At 31.2% G+C, this 21,435-nt stretch overlaps 1 protein-coding gene across 1 annotated transcript in view; it reads left to right on the top strand.

Moving 5' to 3' along the window:
- LOC6047498 (vertebrate ancient opsin) overlaps positions 1-20,841 on the top strand; it is a 58,146-nt gene extending 37,305 nt beyond the window's left edge. Inside the window, exons 4-7 of the mRNA XM_038265800.1 lie at positions 7,180-7,375; positions 18,889-19,021; positions 19,121-19,718; positions 19,786-20,841. Of these exons, the coding sequence (XP_038121728.1) occupies positions 7,180-7,375; positions 18,889-19,021; positions 19,121-19,718; positions 19,786-19,853 (995 nt within the window). The 3' untranslated portion in view covers positions 19,854-20,841. The remainder of the gene's footprint in view (positions 1-7,179; positions 7,376-18,888; positions 19,022-19,120; positions 19,719-19,785) is intronic.
- The last annotated feature ends 594 nt before the right edge of the window (positions 20,842-21,435 follow it).

Below are 21,435 nucleotides of genomic sequence, written 5' to 3'. Positions count from 1 at the left end.
ACTTGACAACTTGTCAGTTTGTTGCAGCTTTTTGGCCAGCAAATCCAAAGCCCCAGACGCCCGTAAGCTTTTGCGGGAAAGCTGACTGATTTTGAATCGATTCCAAGAAGGAGCGCGCGCCCGATAAAAGTGGGTGGCTGTGAGTGGGGAGAGACCGAATTCCATGCAAATTTAATTTCGAAGAAATCGTTCGATCGAATTAACGGGAAAGTCGCTTTGTCTCTGGAGGGGGGGGGGACTCCATAAAGCAATCAACAAATTTATTCACCGCTTCATTGGTCAACAAATTGAGAACAAAAAATGAAACGCTGATGCCACAGGTTAGGAATTTAATCTACTGAAAAAAAATAATTCTGTTTTTCAAAAACTATAAATACCTGTTTTTTTTACAAATCATTCCTTTTTTATAATGCCCCATCAATCCCAATTCAGGACAAAAATATAATCAGAAGAGCAATAACGGTGAAATGATTGATTGAATTTCGACCCAAATCAAAATGAGCTAGCAAATCGGAAATTTAAAAAAGGCGTTATGATTTATGCAGAAAAAGATCCTAGCATATCATTACTCAGTTTGAGTTTGAGAATGGACCCAAAAAAAGGAGAAAATCAAGTTGCTCACATTCCAATTGTTTTTTTATTTTGTGTCAAAAAAAAACATTTTGAGCAAAATTGAAACCAAATGGGCTTATGAGTATTCGAAAATCTGTATCTTAAGAAGATATTTTCCGATCGATTTGGTGTCTTCGACAAAGTTGTAGGTTTAGGTAAAGATTTTACAGCAAAAAAGGGACACAGTTTTTATTTATTTTATTTTTTGCTAGAAGAATTTCTCAAATAAATTATTTTTAATTTAATTATTTTTCGGTGGTGCAAATTTGGTACAGAAAAAAAAGATTTTTGGAAAAATCATAAAGAATTATCAAACAAGGTATATAAATGCAAAATAATTGGTTCTCGAGATATCGCATATTGAATTTTTGATGTGGGTGAAACTTTGTTCATGCATTCCCTATGTGAAAAGTAGTCATTTTGCATCATTAGTTTTCCCATAAGAGTCTCCGTTTTTTAATGTCAAAAACTTGGACAAAAAAATATCAAAAATCATTTTGTTTAAGCAAAAATTAATTTGAAATCGAAAACTACTTGTGAATGTACCGTTTAAAAGTTATAGTTTCTTGTAAGGCAAACATTTTTGAATGCTTATTGCATTTTAAAAAATACTGCTTGAAAGAAAGCGACCCTTAAATAGTAGTTTATGCAACAAGCTGCAAAAAGAATAATTTTTCAGCGCGAGTCGTATATTTATCCAACGAGGTTCACAGTGTTGAATAAACACGACGAGAGCTGAAAAATCAAGTTTTGCAATGAGTTCCGTGCATTTTTTTTTTTTTTTTTTTGCAATTCCGAAAAACACCCTTTGAATGGCATTGTAAGTCAAATGTCCATTTAGTCAATCCTCCGTTTTAATCAGAATAATGTTGAAACTTTTCAGCACTTGTTTTAAAAAGTGTTTCTATTAGATTTTATTATTTTTGGTACAAGAAAGAAGGCTGTTTCGTCGATCGAGAATGACAGGCAAAGTAAGTAGTTGAACGACGGCACTGCAAAAAATATTTTTCCAAAGCTGAGCAATTCTCTTCCAATTCGGTCATTTTTTCTTAATTTTATTTTTTGTATTTTTTAATCTGACAGAAACTTTTTTAAGTGCCTTTGGTATGCCCAAAGAAGCCATTTTGCAACATTATTTTGCCCATATACTTTTCCAGACAAATTTGGCAGCTGTCCATACAAAAATGATATGTGAAAATTCAAAAATCTGTATCTTTTGAAGGAATTTTTTGATCGATTTGGTGTCTTTGGTAAAGTTGTAGGTATGGATAAGGACTACAATGAAAAAAATGATGCACGGTAAAAATTCGAAAAATCGAAATAACGATCGCAAAAATTTTTCAACTTAATTTTTCAATGTAAAATTGAATTTGCAATCAAAATAAACTTTAGTAAAATTTTGATAAAATGCACCGTTTTCAAGTTCTAACCATTTTTATGTAATTTTTTTGAAAATAGTCGCAGTTTTTCGTTTTTTTTTTTAATTGTTTGCCCACCTTTGAAAAAATATTTTTTGAAAAGCTTAGAAAATTCTCTATATTTTGCTTTTTTGAACTTTGTAGATACGACCCTTAGTTGCTGAGATATTGCCATGCAATGATTTAAAAATGGGAAAATTGATGTTTTCTAAGTCTCACCCAAACAACCCACCATTTTCCAATGTCGATTTCTCAGCAACTAATGGTCCGAATTTTAATGTTAAAATATGAAACATTCGTGAAATTTTCTGATCTGATCTGATTTTATTTATCAAGACCAACATTTCAAAAGGCCTGAACATTCAATATTATGTTTCTTTGAAATGTTAGTCTTGATTCAAATAAATTGAAAGTAGGGGAGAGTGGGGAGACTTGATTCCCGGGGACACTTGATCCCAAGCCTGTATCTCGTCAGCATGTGGGTAAAACAATTAGCTTTGTTCTAGAAAGTTGTGCGAAATTGACTAAAACTCATTGTAGAAAACAAAGAAAAAAATTAAAAAATGTTTAGATTGAGTTACACACATATTTCTAAAAAGTGCTGCAAAAAACTTCCAAGAGATCTTTTTTCTTTGTTTTGATAAGTATAGAAAACACTCAAAAATGATTTAAAAAAATATGTTTTATACATGAATTGTTTGATAAACATATCAACTCCAAAACCCTTACGCATTTGACGTTAAATTTATCGTCATACTATTTTTACAATCAATTGTTTAAAAAAGTGCGTTTAGGGAGACTTGTTCCCTGCATTTTTACAGTCACTAGAATCAGCCTCAAGATTAATTAATTGGGCTGGATTTTCATACATAGTTTCCTTTAGTATAGTTGTACATAACTTACTGCAGTTTGAACCATTTTTCAAATGTTTTGTAAACAAAAATTACCAGCTTTTGTAAACATGCTCAATTTTGGTCTAAAAAAGAAAATTTTAAGTTTTTGAATATTTTGCATGCTAAACTTGTTATATTTTGAACACAAACGTACAGGTTTAATGTGAAATTGCTGTAACTTATAGGAAATTAACAGTTTGGATGAATAAGAAACATTTTGCTTAAGATTTCTTGAAAATGTTGAAAGGGGAATCAAATTACCCCCAACATTTTGAAAATGTCGGTTTAATTTTTTTTTTTTAAACGCTTGGCATGATTCGAAGAGTTTATCTGATGAAATACCCTTATCAGCCAAACATAGTTGAATGTTTAAGCTTTCAATTCATGCAAAAAGTTCATAGTTTTGTGAGAAATTGACAGAGTTATGTGCGATACAAAAAAAGGGATCAAGTCTCCCCACTCTCCCCTATGTTTTTCGAAAAGATCAGAAAATTTCACGAATGTTTTATAATTTAACATTGAAAATCAGACCATTCGTTGCTGAGATATCGACATTAGAAAAAAAATTACCGTGTATCATTCTTTTTAGTGTAATTCTTATCCATACCTACTTTTAAATTTTCAGTATTATTTATGTATGGACAGCTGTCATATTTGTATGGAAAAGTATATGGACAAACTAATGACCAGGCTTAGTGATTTTTCAAGCTCGAAAATAGCAAATTTCACGGGGACCTCAATTTTAAAACACAAAATTTCACGCAAATTTCGCGAAACGTGAAAAATGTTAAAATAATTCTGATTTTTTTGCTAAAACCATAGAATAATAAAGCATAAAAATAAACTAAAAAATATCTTCACTAAATTTGAACGTGACACAAAACAATCTCTCAATTTTCGAAAAAGTTTCCACCTGGTTGACGGATGGGCTCTATTTATGTTTTGAAACAAAATGTAGAGTATACGTTTTCTTGTTTATTGAACTGTTTTTTAAATATTCGACTAATAAAGCAAAAAAGTTTTCCCTGATTTGCTTCTGTTTTATCTGTTTACATCTTATTGAATTTCATATCAAAGCAAAATTTAACAATCTTGTCCAGACAAAATGAGTAAAATAGTTTAAATTGTCTGCGACATTTAGCCCATTCAAATTTTTTTTAAATCCCATTAATTTTTTTTTTAAAGAAATCTAAATTTTAATTCAAAATTAGAACAGAAAACAAAAAAAGGTTGTATTTTTTATTTTACTTTTTTTATTTTTTTTTCAGCCCAAATATTCAAATGTCGTTGAAATTAAACTGAACTCAGAAAAAAATCGACAATTCGGTGATTTGCACGGTAAAAATATTCTTCATTTTATTTTGAATAAAACAAAGCATGATTCTTTTCAGGTCTTAAGAAATTTTACCTTTCAAAAATAAAAGTACCGTTTTACCAGAGCGAATGAATATATTACTAAATTTAAGTTATTTTCTAAAAAAAACTGAAAAATTTGAACAATTCTTCAAATGTTTCATATCATGCTTTTCAAATTAAAACTAATGAAATCTACTCAAAACAGTCTTTATGGTTTAATTTTTTATCATGATCTTATATGAAAAAAAAATATGTATAAGAAAAAAAATTTCAATTTTAAGAATTTCACGAAATCGTCCAAATTCACTAACCCTATATTAGAAATTTAACAAGGGTATTAACTCTCTCAATTCTGCCGTAGTTCTTAAGATTATTTTTATTCCTATTCAAATTTAACAAAACATTTTGAAAAAAATCGTTACAGTTTCACACAAACATAAAATTTCATGGGATTTCACGGAAAAGCCGAATTATCGCGGATTTCACGCTGTCCGCGTAATCGTGAAGTTTCACTAACCCTTCTAATAATGCAAAATGGTTACTTTGGGGATACCGAAGGTACCCAAAAGTTTCAGCCGGATTAAATAACACAAAAAAATCGAATGACCTTAAAAATCTGTCAATTAGTTTTTGAGATACAACAACTTTAGTGAATTTCAAATTTCCTAATCAATACTTTAGAAATGATCTGCATATATAAATATTATGAAAATTTCATAAATTAGGGTAAAAAATATCAAAAAAAAAAAAATAAAAAAATAATAATTTTAAAATTTGCGGAAAGCATTTCAAAATCGTTAATTTTGAGTTTATTTTTATCAAAAAATCATTTTGACATTTCAAAATAAATCATCAATTTCCGACATATCGAGAGTTGATTGCTGTATCTCTGCAATCAGCAGTCCAATAAACTAAGTCAAAAAAAGAAAACTGTCGAACATTTTCTCAGCTTTTCAAAAATATTTTCGCAGGGATGTTTTTTTCGTAAAGTATTTTTTGAAAACAGTCTAGACTCGAATATCAGAAGCTTCGATTATCTGAAGTTTCTATAACCCAAAGTTTGATCATCCGAAGGACCACAGATAATCGAATCATGAACATTGTTTTTCCTACTTCAACATCAATTTTAAGTTCTGCGACCCCATTTTAGTCAAATTTGAATGGATTGTTGCCTAATAAGGCTACCAACTGTACGGATTTTTTCCTTACCATACGGATTTTCGACCCTCTTCGCGGATTTTTAACAGGCCTGAATTTTCGTAGGGAATTTCACGCATAATACGGATTTGTATGGAATTTAACAATTTTTGAACATTGAATTGCTTTTTTGATTTGGTCAAAGCTTTTGTTAATTAGACATTTTAATTTAACTGTGAATTTGATTTAAAAAGGGTTTTTTTTCCAGGTTTTTCTCAATTCAAACTTGAATTTTTTTTCTTTCATATGTTAAAAGGACCTTTTAAAAAACACTCTAGAATTGTTTTTTTAGACATAAATATATTGATCCATTAAAAGAACCAAAAGGCTTTCTAAAACTTGTAAAAAGCTTTGAACATTTGAATTAACAAATCTAGAGTTTTTTTTAAGGTCCTATAATCTGTTGTGTTTCACATGTAATATATATATCAATAAAAAAACTCTGGAAAAATTTTCGTGAAAACAATGAGAACGATTTCGTAAACGTTTTACAAAAAAAAAAATAAGAAGACCATAATGATTTGATTCAAGTCACGGTTTATTTTATGAATACTTTTAAACGTACAAGTCATAAGCACTCTGATAGCATTTTGTGAAATTTGTAAGCTGTAAAAATGAAACAGTTTTATATTTGTAATTCTCAAATTTATTTATTTTAATTTATCTAAATAATTCCTTAACAGTTTTTGTTCTACAGTAGTTGTTCGGTAACTGGGCGTTGTTTAACTGGACTACTTTTTAACTGGGCGCTCGATAATTGGGCCGTAGCCCAGTTAAAAAGCAGACAAACGTCAAAAAACCAAAACAAACCAAAATGATCGAGGGGTTAATGGATGCAAAAATATTGATTAAACAAAAAAACTTTTTTCAAACTTTTGTTTGATTTCAAGTTACAATTAAAAAAATATGAAAAGTAAGCATTGTAAATAAATTTGAGTAACTTTTATTTTTATATTTCATCTGGAAAATATTATGCATCGGTGGTCCCCTCGTTATTTTTTGTCCAGCCCAGTTACCGAACAACTACTGTGCCATGGTGTCATATCGGCAAAGTGTACGGATTTTTGCTCAGCAAGAGTTGGTAGCCTTAGTTGCCTAATAAGTTACCAAAGCATTTTTTTTTTCACTATTTTATCTCCGCCATTTTGGCCACAAACTTTAATTTTAAAATTCTGAATCATTTTGAAGTAGCTCATGGGACATTTCTGCGAACAGGGGCAGTTCAGGGGTCAAACTTGAAAAAAAACGCTTTAAAATCGAATATAAGGGATATTTTTTTTTTTTTTTCAAATAAATTTTGAAATAGCCTGATCATTTTTGTAAAAAATAAAAGTATGGTCATACAAAAAAAAATCCGTAAAAAAACTAAAACTGGTTGGTCACTTTTAAGTTTGACACTTTTTTAGTTTCTACCACGTTGGCTGGACAAAGACGAACTAAAAACTGACAAACTGTCACTTTTTACACAGCGCTCACGCACACTATCAAAACAAACGTTTGATAGGGTGTGTGAACTCCGTGTAAAAGGGGTGTCAAACCAAAAAGGTGACCCCGTTCGTTTGACAAACAGTTGGGGTCAAACCATCGGGGTTTGACTGTTATATAAAATTTAGATAAAGAAAGTTATCCAAAAATCACACCAAAACTCGCTCAAACTTGACTTATCATTGTTTTTATTTTCTCTCTCTCTCGTTGATTTGCAGGCATAACGTCGATCACGACGCTGACGGTGCTGTCGTACGAGCGGTTCTACCTCATCAGTCGGCCGTTCTCGTCCCGGAGCCTGTCCCGGCGGGGGGCGCTCGGGGCCGTCCTGCTCATCTGGTGTTACTCGTTTGCCTTAACCTCGCCGCCCCTCTTCGGGTGGGGTGCGTACGTCAACGAGGCGGCCAACATCAGGTAAGAAACGACGACGATGAAGATATCAATTAGGGGGTCAAAGGGACCGTGGTGCTTCGTCAAAGTTTATGGACGTCGTTAATTATGCAAAAGTTTGGCAGGTCACGGCTTTTCCATTTTTGCCAATTTAATCAAAATCTGCAGGATGGAGCGAGACATCGATTTGGAAAATTAATTTGGACGGAAAAACTTTTCCAATGAATTTCTCATTTATACCAAATGATTTTTTTTTTATGATTCATTTAAGCATCACAATAAAAGTGAAGCAGCTGTAATTGCAACGTAATTTCTCGCGACTAGGTGCACTTAACTGTTGTTGTTTACGCTTAGCCCAGACCCCCCAATCAGGGTTGCTGAAAGCAAATTTAATTAGGATATCCTACCGAGCGAAACATGCTTTCCGTCGTGTTCTGTTCATCATATTGCGCAACGTGGTACTTGCGACTTTCTAGAGCTAGAGTCCTCCAAGTTATGAGCTTTTCGCGAGTTTTATGGCAAACAGACCTTTACGGTTTGTTTAAAAATGTTGTTTATTTTCAAACAGGAAAAAAAACTACAAAACAATCTTACTACCGTAAGTTTGAATTAATATTCGTCAAAATTAAAAATCGTAGCATCCATTTGTCTGTGAATTCACCCTGATGCGATACGTACAACATCAGATTGCAATACGGCCGTCAACGGATAGGATTACACCAAGGATTACATTGACAAAGTTGTGCTTAAGTGATGCTGTTTGCTGTTCCTTAGACGTACGCGAGCTTTTGCGAACGAGAGGGTGTGCTGCCATGTGCGCCATGTGACAGAATTTTGAGCGATCTGGTTTGTAGTCTTAACGGTGCATATCAACCAGAGCTTTTGCACCAAGATTTTTGTTACAGATATTTTAGTACTGTCTACTAGGCGATTTACAGCAAAATTTGCCTATTTTGACAATCAGCTTGTAACAGGATTGGGTCCGTAAGTTTGGAATAAGAAGACAACTACTTCCTCGGATGATGTGCACCCTTAAAGGATTTTAGAATGTGGTGCATTTTGAAACTCAGCATTTTTTATTTTTTTTAAATCGAGTCTGTTTTTATCCATTTAAAAAAAATACTGTCAAATAGTTGGATTAAAATTCTTTTTTTCTTTCTTACAATTTTGTCGAAAAATACCAAATTGATCAGCATCTCAAGTTACAAGTTTTCGAACGTTTTTATATCCCTTTTGTAAAGACAACATCCATGTTTTTTTATGGGGACTTGGAAAACTAATAATATCCACAGTCGTTTGTCCGATATCCTAAGAAAAAATTCACTTACGATATCGAATTTTCGGAATTTTTTAGTTTAATTATTGTGCTCTAGTTTGACCTATAAACTATTTAAAGGTGATTTAGAATCTTTAAATCAAAGATGGCGAGCTATATGGCGGTAAAAAATACATTTTTGTAATTCCGTCGTGAAACAATTTCCTTTCCTGTCATTCTTGAACGACGAAATAGCCTACTCTTCTGTACCAAAAATAACAGAATCGAATAGCAACACTTTTCAAAATAAATGCTGAAAAGTTCTACTTTTCAGCACTGAAATGGGTGCTGAAAAGTTGAACTTTTCAGCCCTTGTTTTCGAAAAGTAACTTTTTTCAACATTTTTTTGATTTAAACGATTTATTGACAAAATACTTGAGGGAGCGGCCGTGGCTGACTGGTTACGGTGTTCGCTTTGTAAGCGAATGGTTCTGGGTTCGATGCCCATCTGCTCCCAACGAGAAAGTTAAGAACACACATAAATTTGAAATGATGAATATGAACGAAAAATCAAAGTCGCTCGAGGCGGGGTTCGATCCCTCGTCCTTTGGGTTGGTATGCAAAAATGCTAACCACTAGGCCATGACGACTTGGTAAGCTTGGACTGGAATTAGGAATACTGTTACAGAGAGCGAGTTGTGGCGCTATAACCACGGCAAATAGTGTCCAGGGCATTCGTGGAAATACAATGTCCCATCCCAGAGGGTCCCGGAGTACCAAACCTTCTTAGCATGGTGCTCCCAACGAATACAACCAAATCACGGAGCGTATGGTGGTGTGTCCCCACGCTTCTTCCTCCCTGTCGATTCAGAATTGTGTTGTTGTTCGAACACTCAGTGCTCAAACTCAACCCAATTACGAGTCATCTCTGCGATACGGCTTTACGCAGTAGGCCTGGCCGCTTTAACGCTTGTGATGTTTCAATGCATTCCGATGCAATGGCGCACTACAAATGTTAATAAATGACAAGAAGAGTGCTAGGCGTCATCTAACCTAAGGCACTCTCCAGGATCCCTTCGAAAGATTGGCTGCGCTAGGGTCTGATTAGATTAGATTAGATTAGATTAAACGATTTATTGACAAAATACATGAAATTTCGACCTAATATTTCACTCAAGGGGTGTTTTTCGAAATTGCAAAAAATGTTGTATGGAACTCGTTGCAAAACTTGATTTTTTCAGCACTCGTCGTATTTATCCAACTCGGTGAACCTCGTTGGATAAATGTACAACACGTGCTGAAAAAATCCTCTTTTTGCAACTTGTTGCATAAACTACTATTATTAATTTAATAGGCAATTGACCATTCGATTCAAAATTAACTGTGGATGCTGAATTCGATTTTAATGTTTAAAATAATAGAATAAATAAATATAAAAAAAGGAATTTTTTATTTTCGTTTGAATGAAGCCATTTTATTTTTTGACGAGATTTTCTGATCGATTTGGTGTCTTTCGCAAAGTTTTTGTTTAGGAATAGGACTTTTCAATTGTCCGCTTGAATTATGGATGACCCCAACATAGCAAAAAAAATATGTTGATTTTTATTATTTCACTTTTTATCTCTATGAGGTAAATTCCCAAAAAATATACTTTTTTATATGTTTTGGGGACTTTAAATCTGACACCGGAGCTATTTTAATTGTTGGAATAATATATATTTTCGAAATACATTTTTATAATCAACTCAAGATGCTTTAATTAATCTGAAAATGAAAATGATTTCACACATTTTTGATAAAATGTATCATTTTCAAGTTATAAGCATTCTATGGCCACAATTTAAAAAGGTTTTCAGTTTTCTGCATTTTGAAAACACTTCATGAAAAAAGGCACCCTAAAAAAATCGGAAAGCTCGTTAAAATTTATATACTTTCTACTTCATTCATATAAAAAGCGTTAATCAATTTAGATCGGTATGTTTCGGGAAAAATACACAGATTTTAGATTTTTTTATTGAATATCATGTTAATTTTAGGTCTTTTATGACTCTTAGACGACTTATCCACCTTAAATTACCAAAACAATGAGAAATATAAATAAAAAATATAAATAATCTTTAAAACTAATTCTGCTGTCTGCACTCAATTTATTGCATTTAATTTCACTGACATTTTAAAATTATAATTTGAAAGAATGGTTTTTTATTATTTTTGCAACTTGACACAAAACAAACATTTACAAAACAAAATTTACGAAAGCAAGCATAAAAAATAGAATGATCATTAGTGTAAATTTCAATGAAAGATTTAATGATTTAAAGATTTAATGATTTAAAGATTTAAAGATTTAAAGATTTAAAGATTTAAAGATTTAAAGATTTAAAGATTTAAAGATTTAAAGATTTAAAGATTTAAAGATTTAAAGATTTAAAGATTTAAAGATTTAAAGATTTAAAGATTTAAAGATTTAAAGATTTAAAGATTTAAAGATTTAAAGATTTAAAGATTTAAAGATTTAAAGATTTAAAGATTTAAAGATTTAAAGATTTAAAGTTTAAAGATTTAAAGATTTAAAGATTTAAAGATTTAAAGATTTAAAGATTTAAAGATTTAAAGATTTAAAGATTTAAAGATTTAAAGATTTAAAGATTTAAAGATTTAAAGATTTAAAGATTTAAAGGTTTAAAGATTTAAAGATTTAAAGATTTAAAGATTTAAAGATTTAAAGATTTAAAGATTTAAAGATTTAAAGATTTAAAGATTTAAAGATTTAAAGATTTAAAGATTTAAAGATTTAAAGATTTAAAGATTTAAAGATTTAAAGATTTAAAGATTTAAAGATTTAAAGATTTAAAGATTTAAAGATTTAAAGATTTAAAGATTTAAAGATTTAAAGATTTAAAGATTTAAAGATTTAAAGATTTAAAGATTTAAAGATTTAAAGATTTAAAGATTTAAAGATTTAAAGATTTAAAGATTTAAAGATTTAAAGATTTAAAGATTTAAAGATTTAAAGATTTAAAGATTTAAAGATTTAAAGATTTAAAGATTTAAAGATTTAAAGATTTAAAGATTTAAAGATTTAAAGATTTAAAGATTTAAAGATTTAAAGATTTAAAGATTTAAAGATTTAAAGATTTAAAGATTTAAAGATTTAAAGATTTAAAGATTTAAAGATTTAAAGATTTAAAGATTTAAAGATTTAAAGATTTAAAGATTTAAAGATTTAAAGATTTAAAGATTTAAAGATTTAAAGATTTAAAGTTTAAAGATTTAAAGGTTTAAAGATTTAAAGATTTAAAGATTTAAAGATTTAAAGATTTAAAGATTTAAAGATTTAAAGATTTAAAGATTTAAAGATTTAAAGATTTAAAGATTTAAAGATTTAAAGATTTAAAGATTTAAAGATTTAAAGATTTAAAGATTTAAAGATTTAAAGATTTAAAGATTTAAAGATTTAAAGATTTAAAGATTTAAAGATTTAAAGATTTAAAGATTTAAAGATTTAAAGATTTAAAGATTTAAAGATTTAAAGATTTAAAGATTTAAAGATTTAAAGATTTAAAGATTTAAAGATTTAAAGATTTAAAGATTTAAAGATTTAAAGATTTAAAGATTTAAAGATTTAAAGATTTAAAGATTTAAAGATTTAAAGATTTAAAGATTTAAAGATTTAAAGATTTAAAGATTTAAAGATTTAAAGATTTAAAGATTTAAAGATTTAAAGATTTAAAGATTTAAAGATTTAAAGATTTAAAGATTTAAAGATTTAAAGATTTAAAGATTTAAAGATTTAAAGATTTAAAGATTTAAAGATTTAAAGATTTAAAGATTTAAAGATTTAAAGATTTAAAGATTTAAAGATTTAAAGATTTAAAGATTTAAAGATTTAAAGATTTAAAGATTTAAAGATTTAAAGATTTAAAGATTTAAAGATTTAAAGATTTAAAGATTTAAAGATTTAAAGATTTAAAGATTTAAAGATTTAAAGATTTAAAGATTTAAAGATTTAAAGATTTAAAGATTTAAAGATTTAAAGATTTAAAGATTTAAAGATTTAAAGATTTAAAGATTTAAAGATTTAAAGATTTAAAGATTTAAAGATTTAAAGATTTAAAGATTTAAAGATTTAAAGATTTAAAGATTTAAAGATTTAAAGATTTAAAGATTTAAAGATTTAAAGATTTAAAGATTTAAAGATTTAAAGATTTAAAGATTTAAAGATTTAAAGATTTAAAGATTTAAAGATTTAAAGATTTAAAGATTTAAAGATTTAAAGATTTAAAGATTTAAAGATTTAAAGATTTAAAGATTTAAAGATTTAAAGATTTAAAGATTTAAAGATTTAAAGATTTAAAGATTTAAAGATTTAAAGATTTAAAGATTTAAAGATTTAAAGATTTAAAGATTTAAAGATTTGAAGATTTAAAGATTTAAAGATTTAAAGATTTAAAGATTTAATGGTTATAATTTAATTGATAATTTGTTGTAATTACCTTGGTTTGGTTGTTATGTATAAATCCTTTAAATTTTCGAATGATTCAGCTCAGCTTGCTTTGATTTAAAATTTCCGAAATCAAGCTGATTGTTTTTATCCAATGAACGATTGGCCCAATTGTGGCGCCAATAATCCGCCATCAAAGGTATTTTCGAGTGAAAACCCACCCCTTTTGAGCAACACCAACTTCCAGGTAAGCCTCTTTAATCGTTTATTAATCCTTCTGCTTGCTCTGTGTGGCAAAGCTGTTAAGCACCCATCCAAAGAGCACCATCGGAGTAGCATTGGAAAACACCCCCAGGTGGTGTAAATTTTACGATGCATCGTTTGGCCACAATTTAAAGCCGTTTCATACCACGGGGTGCAGGTTGATCGTTAAAAATCCCCCGTCGGGAATAATTTAGTGGCTGGAAATGGATATTTTGGCATTCTTTGGCCGCAGACGAATGGAAAAAGGTAAACATTAGGATTCAATATGGACGGTTTCAAAATTATACCTAGCTTAAAAGTATCAATTTTCCAGAAAATAACGAGCCGTTAAAAAAACGGAAAAATTCGTATTTTATCAACAAAAAAAGAAGTTACAACCATAACAAGCCTTTGTTCTGCTCCCTCCAAAACGAAAACTCGTTTTGACATGTGCAACACGTGTTTTACGACATGTTTTATACATTGAGCGCTGCTAGAGAGTTACTTGTTACAGTAGTCCCAACAATCGTTTCGGAGAAGAAAGGGAAGCGGATTACGGGTGAGGAAATTTCAGGATTCTTAATTGGAATTTCGAGCTCACGTGCGCAGCGTGTGAGAAGTTGCTGGCTGTTGATGCACGTGCCGCACACGTATTGGCAGGCGGCGGGTTGAGATCCGGAATCCCCGAATTCGACGGAATGTGGGTTGGTTTATTGTTCGTGAAGGTATAATAACACTGACTGAAGATTTTCCTTGAACGATTTGCATAAGAAACTTTATGAACTCGGAGAGCTGGGTGTGTTTATGATTTTGAAAGATTACGAGAAAACATGTTCTTTTGTCATTTTGAAAATTTTACATGACTTTCTTGTTGTTGCAAAAGAAAAGCAATGTTTACCAGATGAGTTTACCTTTTTTCATTTAACTCAATAGTTTTGTGCAGATTGATAGAAAATTTGAACTCTGGATGCTGGGATAGTGTGATACTGCCACAAAAAGAAAAAGAAACATGAAAAATGTGCTTGTTTTTTTGTATTATCCCCAATAACAACCATGTTTTATAATCCAATATCTCAGCAACTAGGTTTTGTTTATATTTTAAATTTTCAAAATTACGCGAAGATTTACGGTTTTTTTTTCTGAATTTATCATCAATAAATAATTGCAAGAACACTTGAAAATGCACAACAAAAATTGAAGCGGCCAGCCCTACTGCTTTGTCTTTACCGCAGAGAGGATTCTGAGAACGGATCACATTTCACAGAGTCTACACAAACTGTTTAAAAAGGCCGAACATACAAAGTGAAGATAAAAAAAAAAACAAAACAAAAACCAAAAAAAAAAAGCTGTAAAAACTAAAAAAAAAACAAAAATAAAATATTCAAAATTGAAATAAGATGAATAAATCTCGTGAAAGGTTCACAATTCAAAAAACTTCATCTTAGCACATGGGTGCTCAAAGTTTTTGAATGGCGGGCTAAATTTGAAGCTCACATGAAATTTGCGGGCCAAATGAGAAAACAAAATGAAACAATGAAAGAAATTGAATCTATGAAAATGAAAAAAAAAATAATGAGTCGGTTAAGTTTTGTGAAATTTCTTGTATTTTAAAAATGTTTTCATAATTTAAATATAAAAAAAAACAATATTAGTTAAGTAAGTTTGTACAAAAAACATCCAATCAATTGGTTATACTTTATTAGAATCAGAAAATCAAAATCAAAATCCCCTCACATATATTATACATATGATTTTGATTGCAACTTTCGTGCCACAACAATCATAGAAATCATTACAATATTTTTGACAGAATACAATCGTGTTTTATAAATATAAAGAAAATTAAAAGGTATTTGGTCGAATGCACTAGAATTTGAATTGATTTCTATAAATAAATTTTGGAAAAAACTCTGTGAAAGTGCGTAAATCACGAGGTGGAAGGCAAAATAAGTTTGAGGCTCTAATAATAAAAAATCGTACGTAATGTTTTTTGAATTATTTTATATATTTATTTTAGTTACCTTTACAGTTTCCTGCTTAAATCAAATTCGAACAATCTATAGGGGAGGTAGTGGTAAGCCGCCAGGCGGAGTAAGACGTCAATGCGCTTGTTTTACTACTAAACATGATAAAAGCTACCCAAATATCTTATGATATTGTACCTTAGGCTTAATAAGTCACTTTGAGCCACTTTTTGTAAACAAAATGTTGAAAGTTTAGAAAAAAAATGCAGTAATCACATCCCCCTAACTCCTTTCCAAAAATATTTGATGAAAATTATGACAATATTTTCTCTTTTCAATTACATTAAAACGTGTTAGCTAAATTGTTTTAACACGATAGATTCGACAACACAATATTTATTTCATGTAATCGGGATCAAAGTTTCCACACTTCATAAGTTTTATAATTATTAATAAAAATTAAAAAAAGGTTTACAATTATAGAATCACTTACAGATGAATCAAAAGGCCATTTTACATGATTATGGATCAGCGGGCCGTAAAAAATCATCTCGTGGGCCACGTTTGGCACCCCTGGTTTACGCGATTTTACGTTTAAAAAGTTTTGGAAAAGTTCAAAAAGTAATATTGAATGTTTGGCCAAATTCAAATGTTAGTCTTGATTCAAAATATATTTTTTTGGAGAAAAAAAAACAGAAAATGTCACAAATTTTTCATGTATTAACATTGAAAATCGGACCATTAGTTGCTGAGATATCGTCATTAGAAAATTGTGGGTTGTTTTGGTGAGACTTAGAAAACTTCAATTTTCGTGTTTCTTTTTCATAAAGCGGCTCTATCTCTGCAGCCCGAGGTCCAATCTTCAATGTCTCTTAGACAATTTTATAGCAAATTTTCTGAACTTTTCAAAAAAATATTTTTAGAAATGGTCACTTATGGTCACTAGTTTTAAAAATCGAAAAACTGCAAATATCTTAAAAACGGAGCCCTTTATCAAAAAATCTGTTAAGTACATTTCGATTGCAAATTCAATTTTGCATGAAAAAGTAAAGTCAAATTTGTTTTTGCCTGAAACTTTTTTTCAAAAATCACTGTTTTTTTCTAAAAATCATAACTAGGCGGCAAATTTCTTGACCATGTTTCTCTTTGGCTCAAAAGCTGCGGATTTTTGTCCCCTAAAACATATCAAAAAATCTCGAAAATCAAAAAATACTTATTTTGGGAAATTGAGTTTTAGTGAAAAAAAGTTGATTAAAAATCTGCAAATTTTTGTTTCCGTGTACTTATTTATTTTTTTTTTTCAAAAGTCCTCAACAATACCTACAACTTTGCCGAAGACACCAAATTGATCAGAAAATTCATTCAAAAGATACAGTTGTTTGAATATTTACATATTTAAGTCATTTAAAAAAATACAAAAAATAAAAATGGTCGAAATTGGCCGATTTTGTAGAGAGTTGCTCAATAGCTATACTTATTTTTTTAAGTTAATCATAGACTAGCATTAAAGACTGAGTACCCTTTACATTTTTTAAATAATGTCAATCCAATATGTTTTTTTTTTTAATTAAATTTTAATACCTTTCGATTGCGACTGAAATAAACAAAATGGTATTCGAAGTTTACCCTGAAAATATTCGAAGCTTTTGGTGAAGGGGACGCGTTGGTTTGTTTTTGCATGCTCATTTTCATTTCTTTTGTGTCGCTGTGATTAGTATGGGGTGAGTGATTGTGGTAATCGAATAATAGCATGACTTACTGAATTATTTGTGCCTTGAGCGTAATTTTCGTTGAGTAATTGGTGTTTTTTTGTGATTTTTTTTGTGTTTTTTTTGTGATTTTTTTTGAGATCTTAATTAATTGTTTTGTGATTTTCAAAGCCCTTCCTATATCATCGTTGATCGGAAGGCACGGCGTCGGGTAAATTGTGTATAATGTTTTGAATAAGGTTTTATTTTTAATGGTGAAAAAATCATTTCTATATAATGATCGAAAGACGCACTGACATTTTGGATTAATTAATAGTGGAGTGAAATAATTGTGTGTGAGTGACTTTGTGTGTTAACCAAAAAGACCTTCCCATAGCATCGTTGCTCGGAAGGCTCGCCGACGGGTCTGTTATGAAAGTCCTCCCCATAGCATCGTAGCTCGGGAGGCATCGAAAAGCCAATACCTTATCCTACTAACCCAAAAATAATAATCACGTGATGCTTGAAGGAGATGCTGTGGATTCAACGGTCTCAAGCGGTATCAACAAGTATATAGCGAAAAACTGTGTGCTTGATGAGTCTGCAACTTCAACTATCGGACTAACATTCCTCCCTTTCGTTGAACTGCAGGCTTCTTGGGAGGGCGCCGGTATTGACTAATAAAGTAGGGATCTTCAGAGGTTAAACAGTGAACGGATGGTTGGCTCCCACTGATCATTTTTGATTCATTGTTTAACTTCAGCTGATCTGTCAATAACGGAGTAGCAGCTCATTGGCAGTCAACCATGCTCATGCTCATGCTCATGCTCATGCTCAAAATATTCGAAGCTTTTGGTCAAATTCTCACTGGGTGGTATCAATCTGTTTCAAAAAAAATTAATTGCACCGATATATTTGTCGGAGTTTCATCATTTTTTAAAAATGCTCTATTTCACCTCTGGTGATATTAAATCGGGTTTTTATCATTTCCTTTTCTTATGATCTGTACATCGATTTTAAATTAAATTCCATCCATGCTTATAATCAATTAAAACGACAATTGAATTGTCATTTAAAAGTAAAATAATTGTCACCATGCAATGTACGTTCCAAAATTAATACCTGAGCAGCGAAAAATAAAATTTCACCTATTGAACGCCAACGTGGCAAACTCTACATCAAGGTTACATTCAGTGGTTGGGTGTAATGGAGCTCTTTCACAGCTGGCTCGATTGCAGTGCGCTGACGTTTTTTTTTTTTTGTTTCAACTGTAATGAAATCGTTAAAAATATGCGAGCATATTTCACAACCGCCAGAAATATAAGGTTTAATTTGGAGTGAAATGAAGCGTTCCATTTCTAAATTCACGTCTCTGTTGCGAAAGTGAACCAAATTAGGAATATATTATGTCGCGGGTGAAAATTTTCCGATTCTGACTAAATTTTAGCCAAAAAGAAGATTTGAAAATGTTTTTGTTTACTCAGACGAAAAGCACCGCCCTAATCTGATAAAGGCGCGACGAGAAAATATTGGAAAAGGTACTTCAGTATTTGCGTAATGGAGACACTTTTTTTTTGTTTGGGTGTGCACGGCAACAAGTTTTGTCGCTTTACGATTATACGCCCAGTAGAATTGGAGGAAAATGCGAGCATAACTTGTAGGGGTTGGAACGTCCTGTTGCTGCCAACTTTGTCATGATGAAGCGGTAGAAACTGTATTTTACAGCTCTCTGCAGATTCCAGTGCTATAGATATGGTATGATGGAAGGAATCTCTGCTGATTTAACCCTCAACACTACATTTTTGAAACATCGGGAAGCCAATTAAGTTGAATTTTAAAAACTGTTGAAAGAAATCAAGAATAAACATTTCTTGTTAACATAACAATACAAATAATCAGTGGTTGACACTAATTTTAACCCTCATTCTCTTCCACTTCGGCAGCTGCTCCGTCAACTGGGAAACGCAAACCCTGAACGCCACCACCTACATCATCTATCTGTTTGTGTTTGGCCTGGTGGTGCCCCTGACGGTCATCGTGTACAGCTACACCAACATCATTGTCAACATGAAAAAGGTAAGTGGGCAAATTTAAATAACGCAAAAAAAAAAAACAAATAACTCATGTAATGTTTCCAGAGTCTGAGAAAAGCTTTCAATTTCCCATACATTTCAGAACGCAGCCCGCGTCGGCCGGATCAACCGGGCGGAGAAGCGAGTCACGACGATGGTGGCCGTGATGGTGATCGCCTTCATGGTGGCCTGGACGCCGTACTCGGTGTTTGCCCTGATGGAGCAGTTCGGCCCGCCGGATGTGATCGGGCCCGGGCTGGCCGTGTTGCCAGCGCTGATCGCCAAGTCCAGCATCTGCTACAATCCGATCATCTACGTCGGCATGAACACGCAGTTTCGGGCGGCGTTCAACCGGGTTCGGAACCACGACCCGGGCGACATGGCCAACACGACGACCAACCAGAAGGAACTGACGCGGAGCAGTCGGGACGTGGCGAGCGTGGATTGTAGTTTTGACTTTTGCCGGAAGAAGAACCGGCTGAAGATGAAGCTGCACAACAGCATCCATCGGAGTGCGGCCATCAAGGCGGGTCGATCGCAGTCGCCGCATTCGGAAAGCGAACGGAGCAGCAGCGGGGCCACCCAGGAGCGGTCAACGCGGGTGCAGACCATGCTGAACGCCACCGTTGACTCGAGGTCAATCAGTGGCAGCACGGGCAAACTGATGAAGTCCGACTTTGAGCTGTCCGTTATCAACAGCGGTAAGTCCATCCTTATTAAATCCAACACGTTCCGGTCGAATCTGGTGTAACGAAGGGCTGCTTACAGGATCCCTCGGGTTAGATAGGAGGACGCATGGTCGGATTGGGCAGTTGACTGAATCGGTCGTAGTGTAGTTTAAACACTGTTGAATTCTAAGTACTACTTCTAAATTTATTAAATCTAGCAAAAATCATTCCCAGTGTAATTATATTTTTTATATTCTGTATTCAGAAACGTCTTCTTCTAACCAGACTGTCTCCGTCTTACAACGATAAATTGACGCAACTTCGACGAAATAGATTTAAAAAGCCCTTTTACGTGTATCATTCCAAAAATCATTATCATTTAAAAGTGTATCGATGAATGTCTAACCACCACGAAGTTACACCACAGATAACAGACGAAATCTTTTGCCACTCGGAAAACTAGCTCCTTAAAATTTATCAGCAATAACGTCATGATCGAAAACTGGACTCTAAATTTTTGTAACAAACAATAAATAAAAAAAAATATTGCAAAATTAGATAATGGTAATTTCATGTTCAATTTTTGGACACGATGTACTGGCTGATTAGAAATCTAGACAGCTATTTAAGCTTAAATTTTACTCAAAACCGGACTCAACTTTAACTGAACGGCAATTTTTGGATCTAAACATCATTCAAAGAATTCGGAATCATACATTTCTTCCTAAAATTTCTTGAATTCTTTTTTCTTTCCCCAAGCACTTATTTTCGGGGGAATGAAAGTATAAATTCAGGAAATTCAAAATATCAAATAAAAAACCGAATTTCTAGAAATCAAGTATTTTGAAATCAAGAAATCCCAAATTTTAAAAATTCTACACATTCTGAAAATTGTATAAATTGTGTGAATTTTTTGTTTAACGTGTTTGAGTTCATAAAAATTGTGAATTTAAGAAAACAAAATACGTTTTTTTTTTGTCAAAAACTATTCTTGAACTTATATGAAGAATAAATAATTATGAAATAAAAAATCACAACCAAATTCTAAAATTTAAATTTCTAAGAAATTTAAAAAAACCGGAGAAAATTGTAAAATTCAATAGATAACTCTAATTGAAATAAATATCAGCTGAAATTGAAAAGAAAAAATCATTATAAAATGACACATTAAAAGAAAAAAACCAAAAAAATGAATAAATTATTATATCTTCAAATTCTAAAACTGTATAAATCGATTTTTTTGTTTATTAGCTATTTTTGAATTGGTTGAATTTCTGAAATAAAATCATTTAAATCATGTTCTACAAATTAGAAATTCAAAAAAAATGTTAGCATGAAATTTGATATAAAAATCTAGAAAATCAAGAAAATCAAGAAAATCAAGAAAATCAAGAAAATCAAGAAAATCAAGAAAATCAAGAAAATCAAGAAAATCAAGAAAATCAAGAAAATCAAGAAAATCAAGAAAATCAAGAAAATCAAGAAAATCAAGAAAATCAAGAAAATCAAGAAAATCAAGAAAATCAAGAAAATCAAGAAAATCAAGAAAATCAAGAAAATCAAGAAAATCAAGAAAATCAAGAAAATCAAGAAAATCAAGAAAATCAAGAAAATCAAGAAAATCAAGAAAATCAAGAAAATCAAGAAAATCAAGAAAATCAAGAAAATCAAGAAAATCAAGAAAATCAAGAAAATCAAGAAAATCAAGAAAATCAAGAAAATCAAGAAAATCAAGAAAATCAAGAAAATC

Source organism: Culex quinquefasciatus, chromosome 3 (assembly GCF_015732765.1).
Source record: "Culex quinquefasciatus strain JHB chromosome 3, VPISU_Cqui_1.0_pri_paternal, whole genome shotgun sequence".
In the NCBI taxonomy this organism is placed as follows: Eukaryota; Metazoa; Arthropoda; class Insecta; order Diptera; family Culicidae; genus Culex; species Culex quinquefasciatus.
The sequence above is the reverse complement of the archived record's forward strand: the minus strand, read 5'-3'. Positions and strand labels throughout refer to the sequence as shown.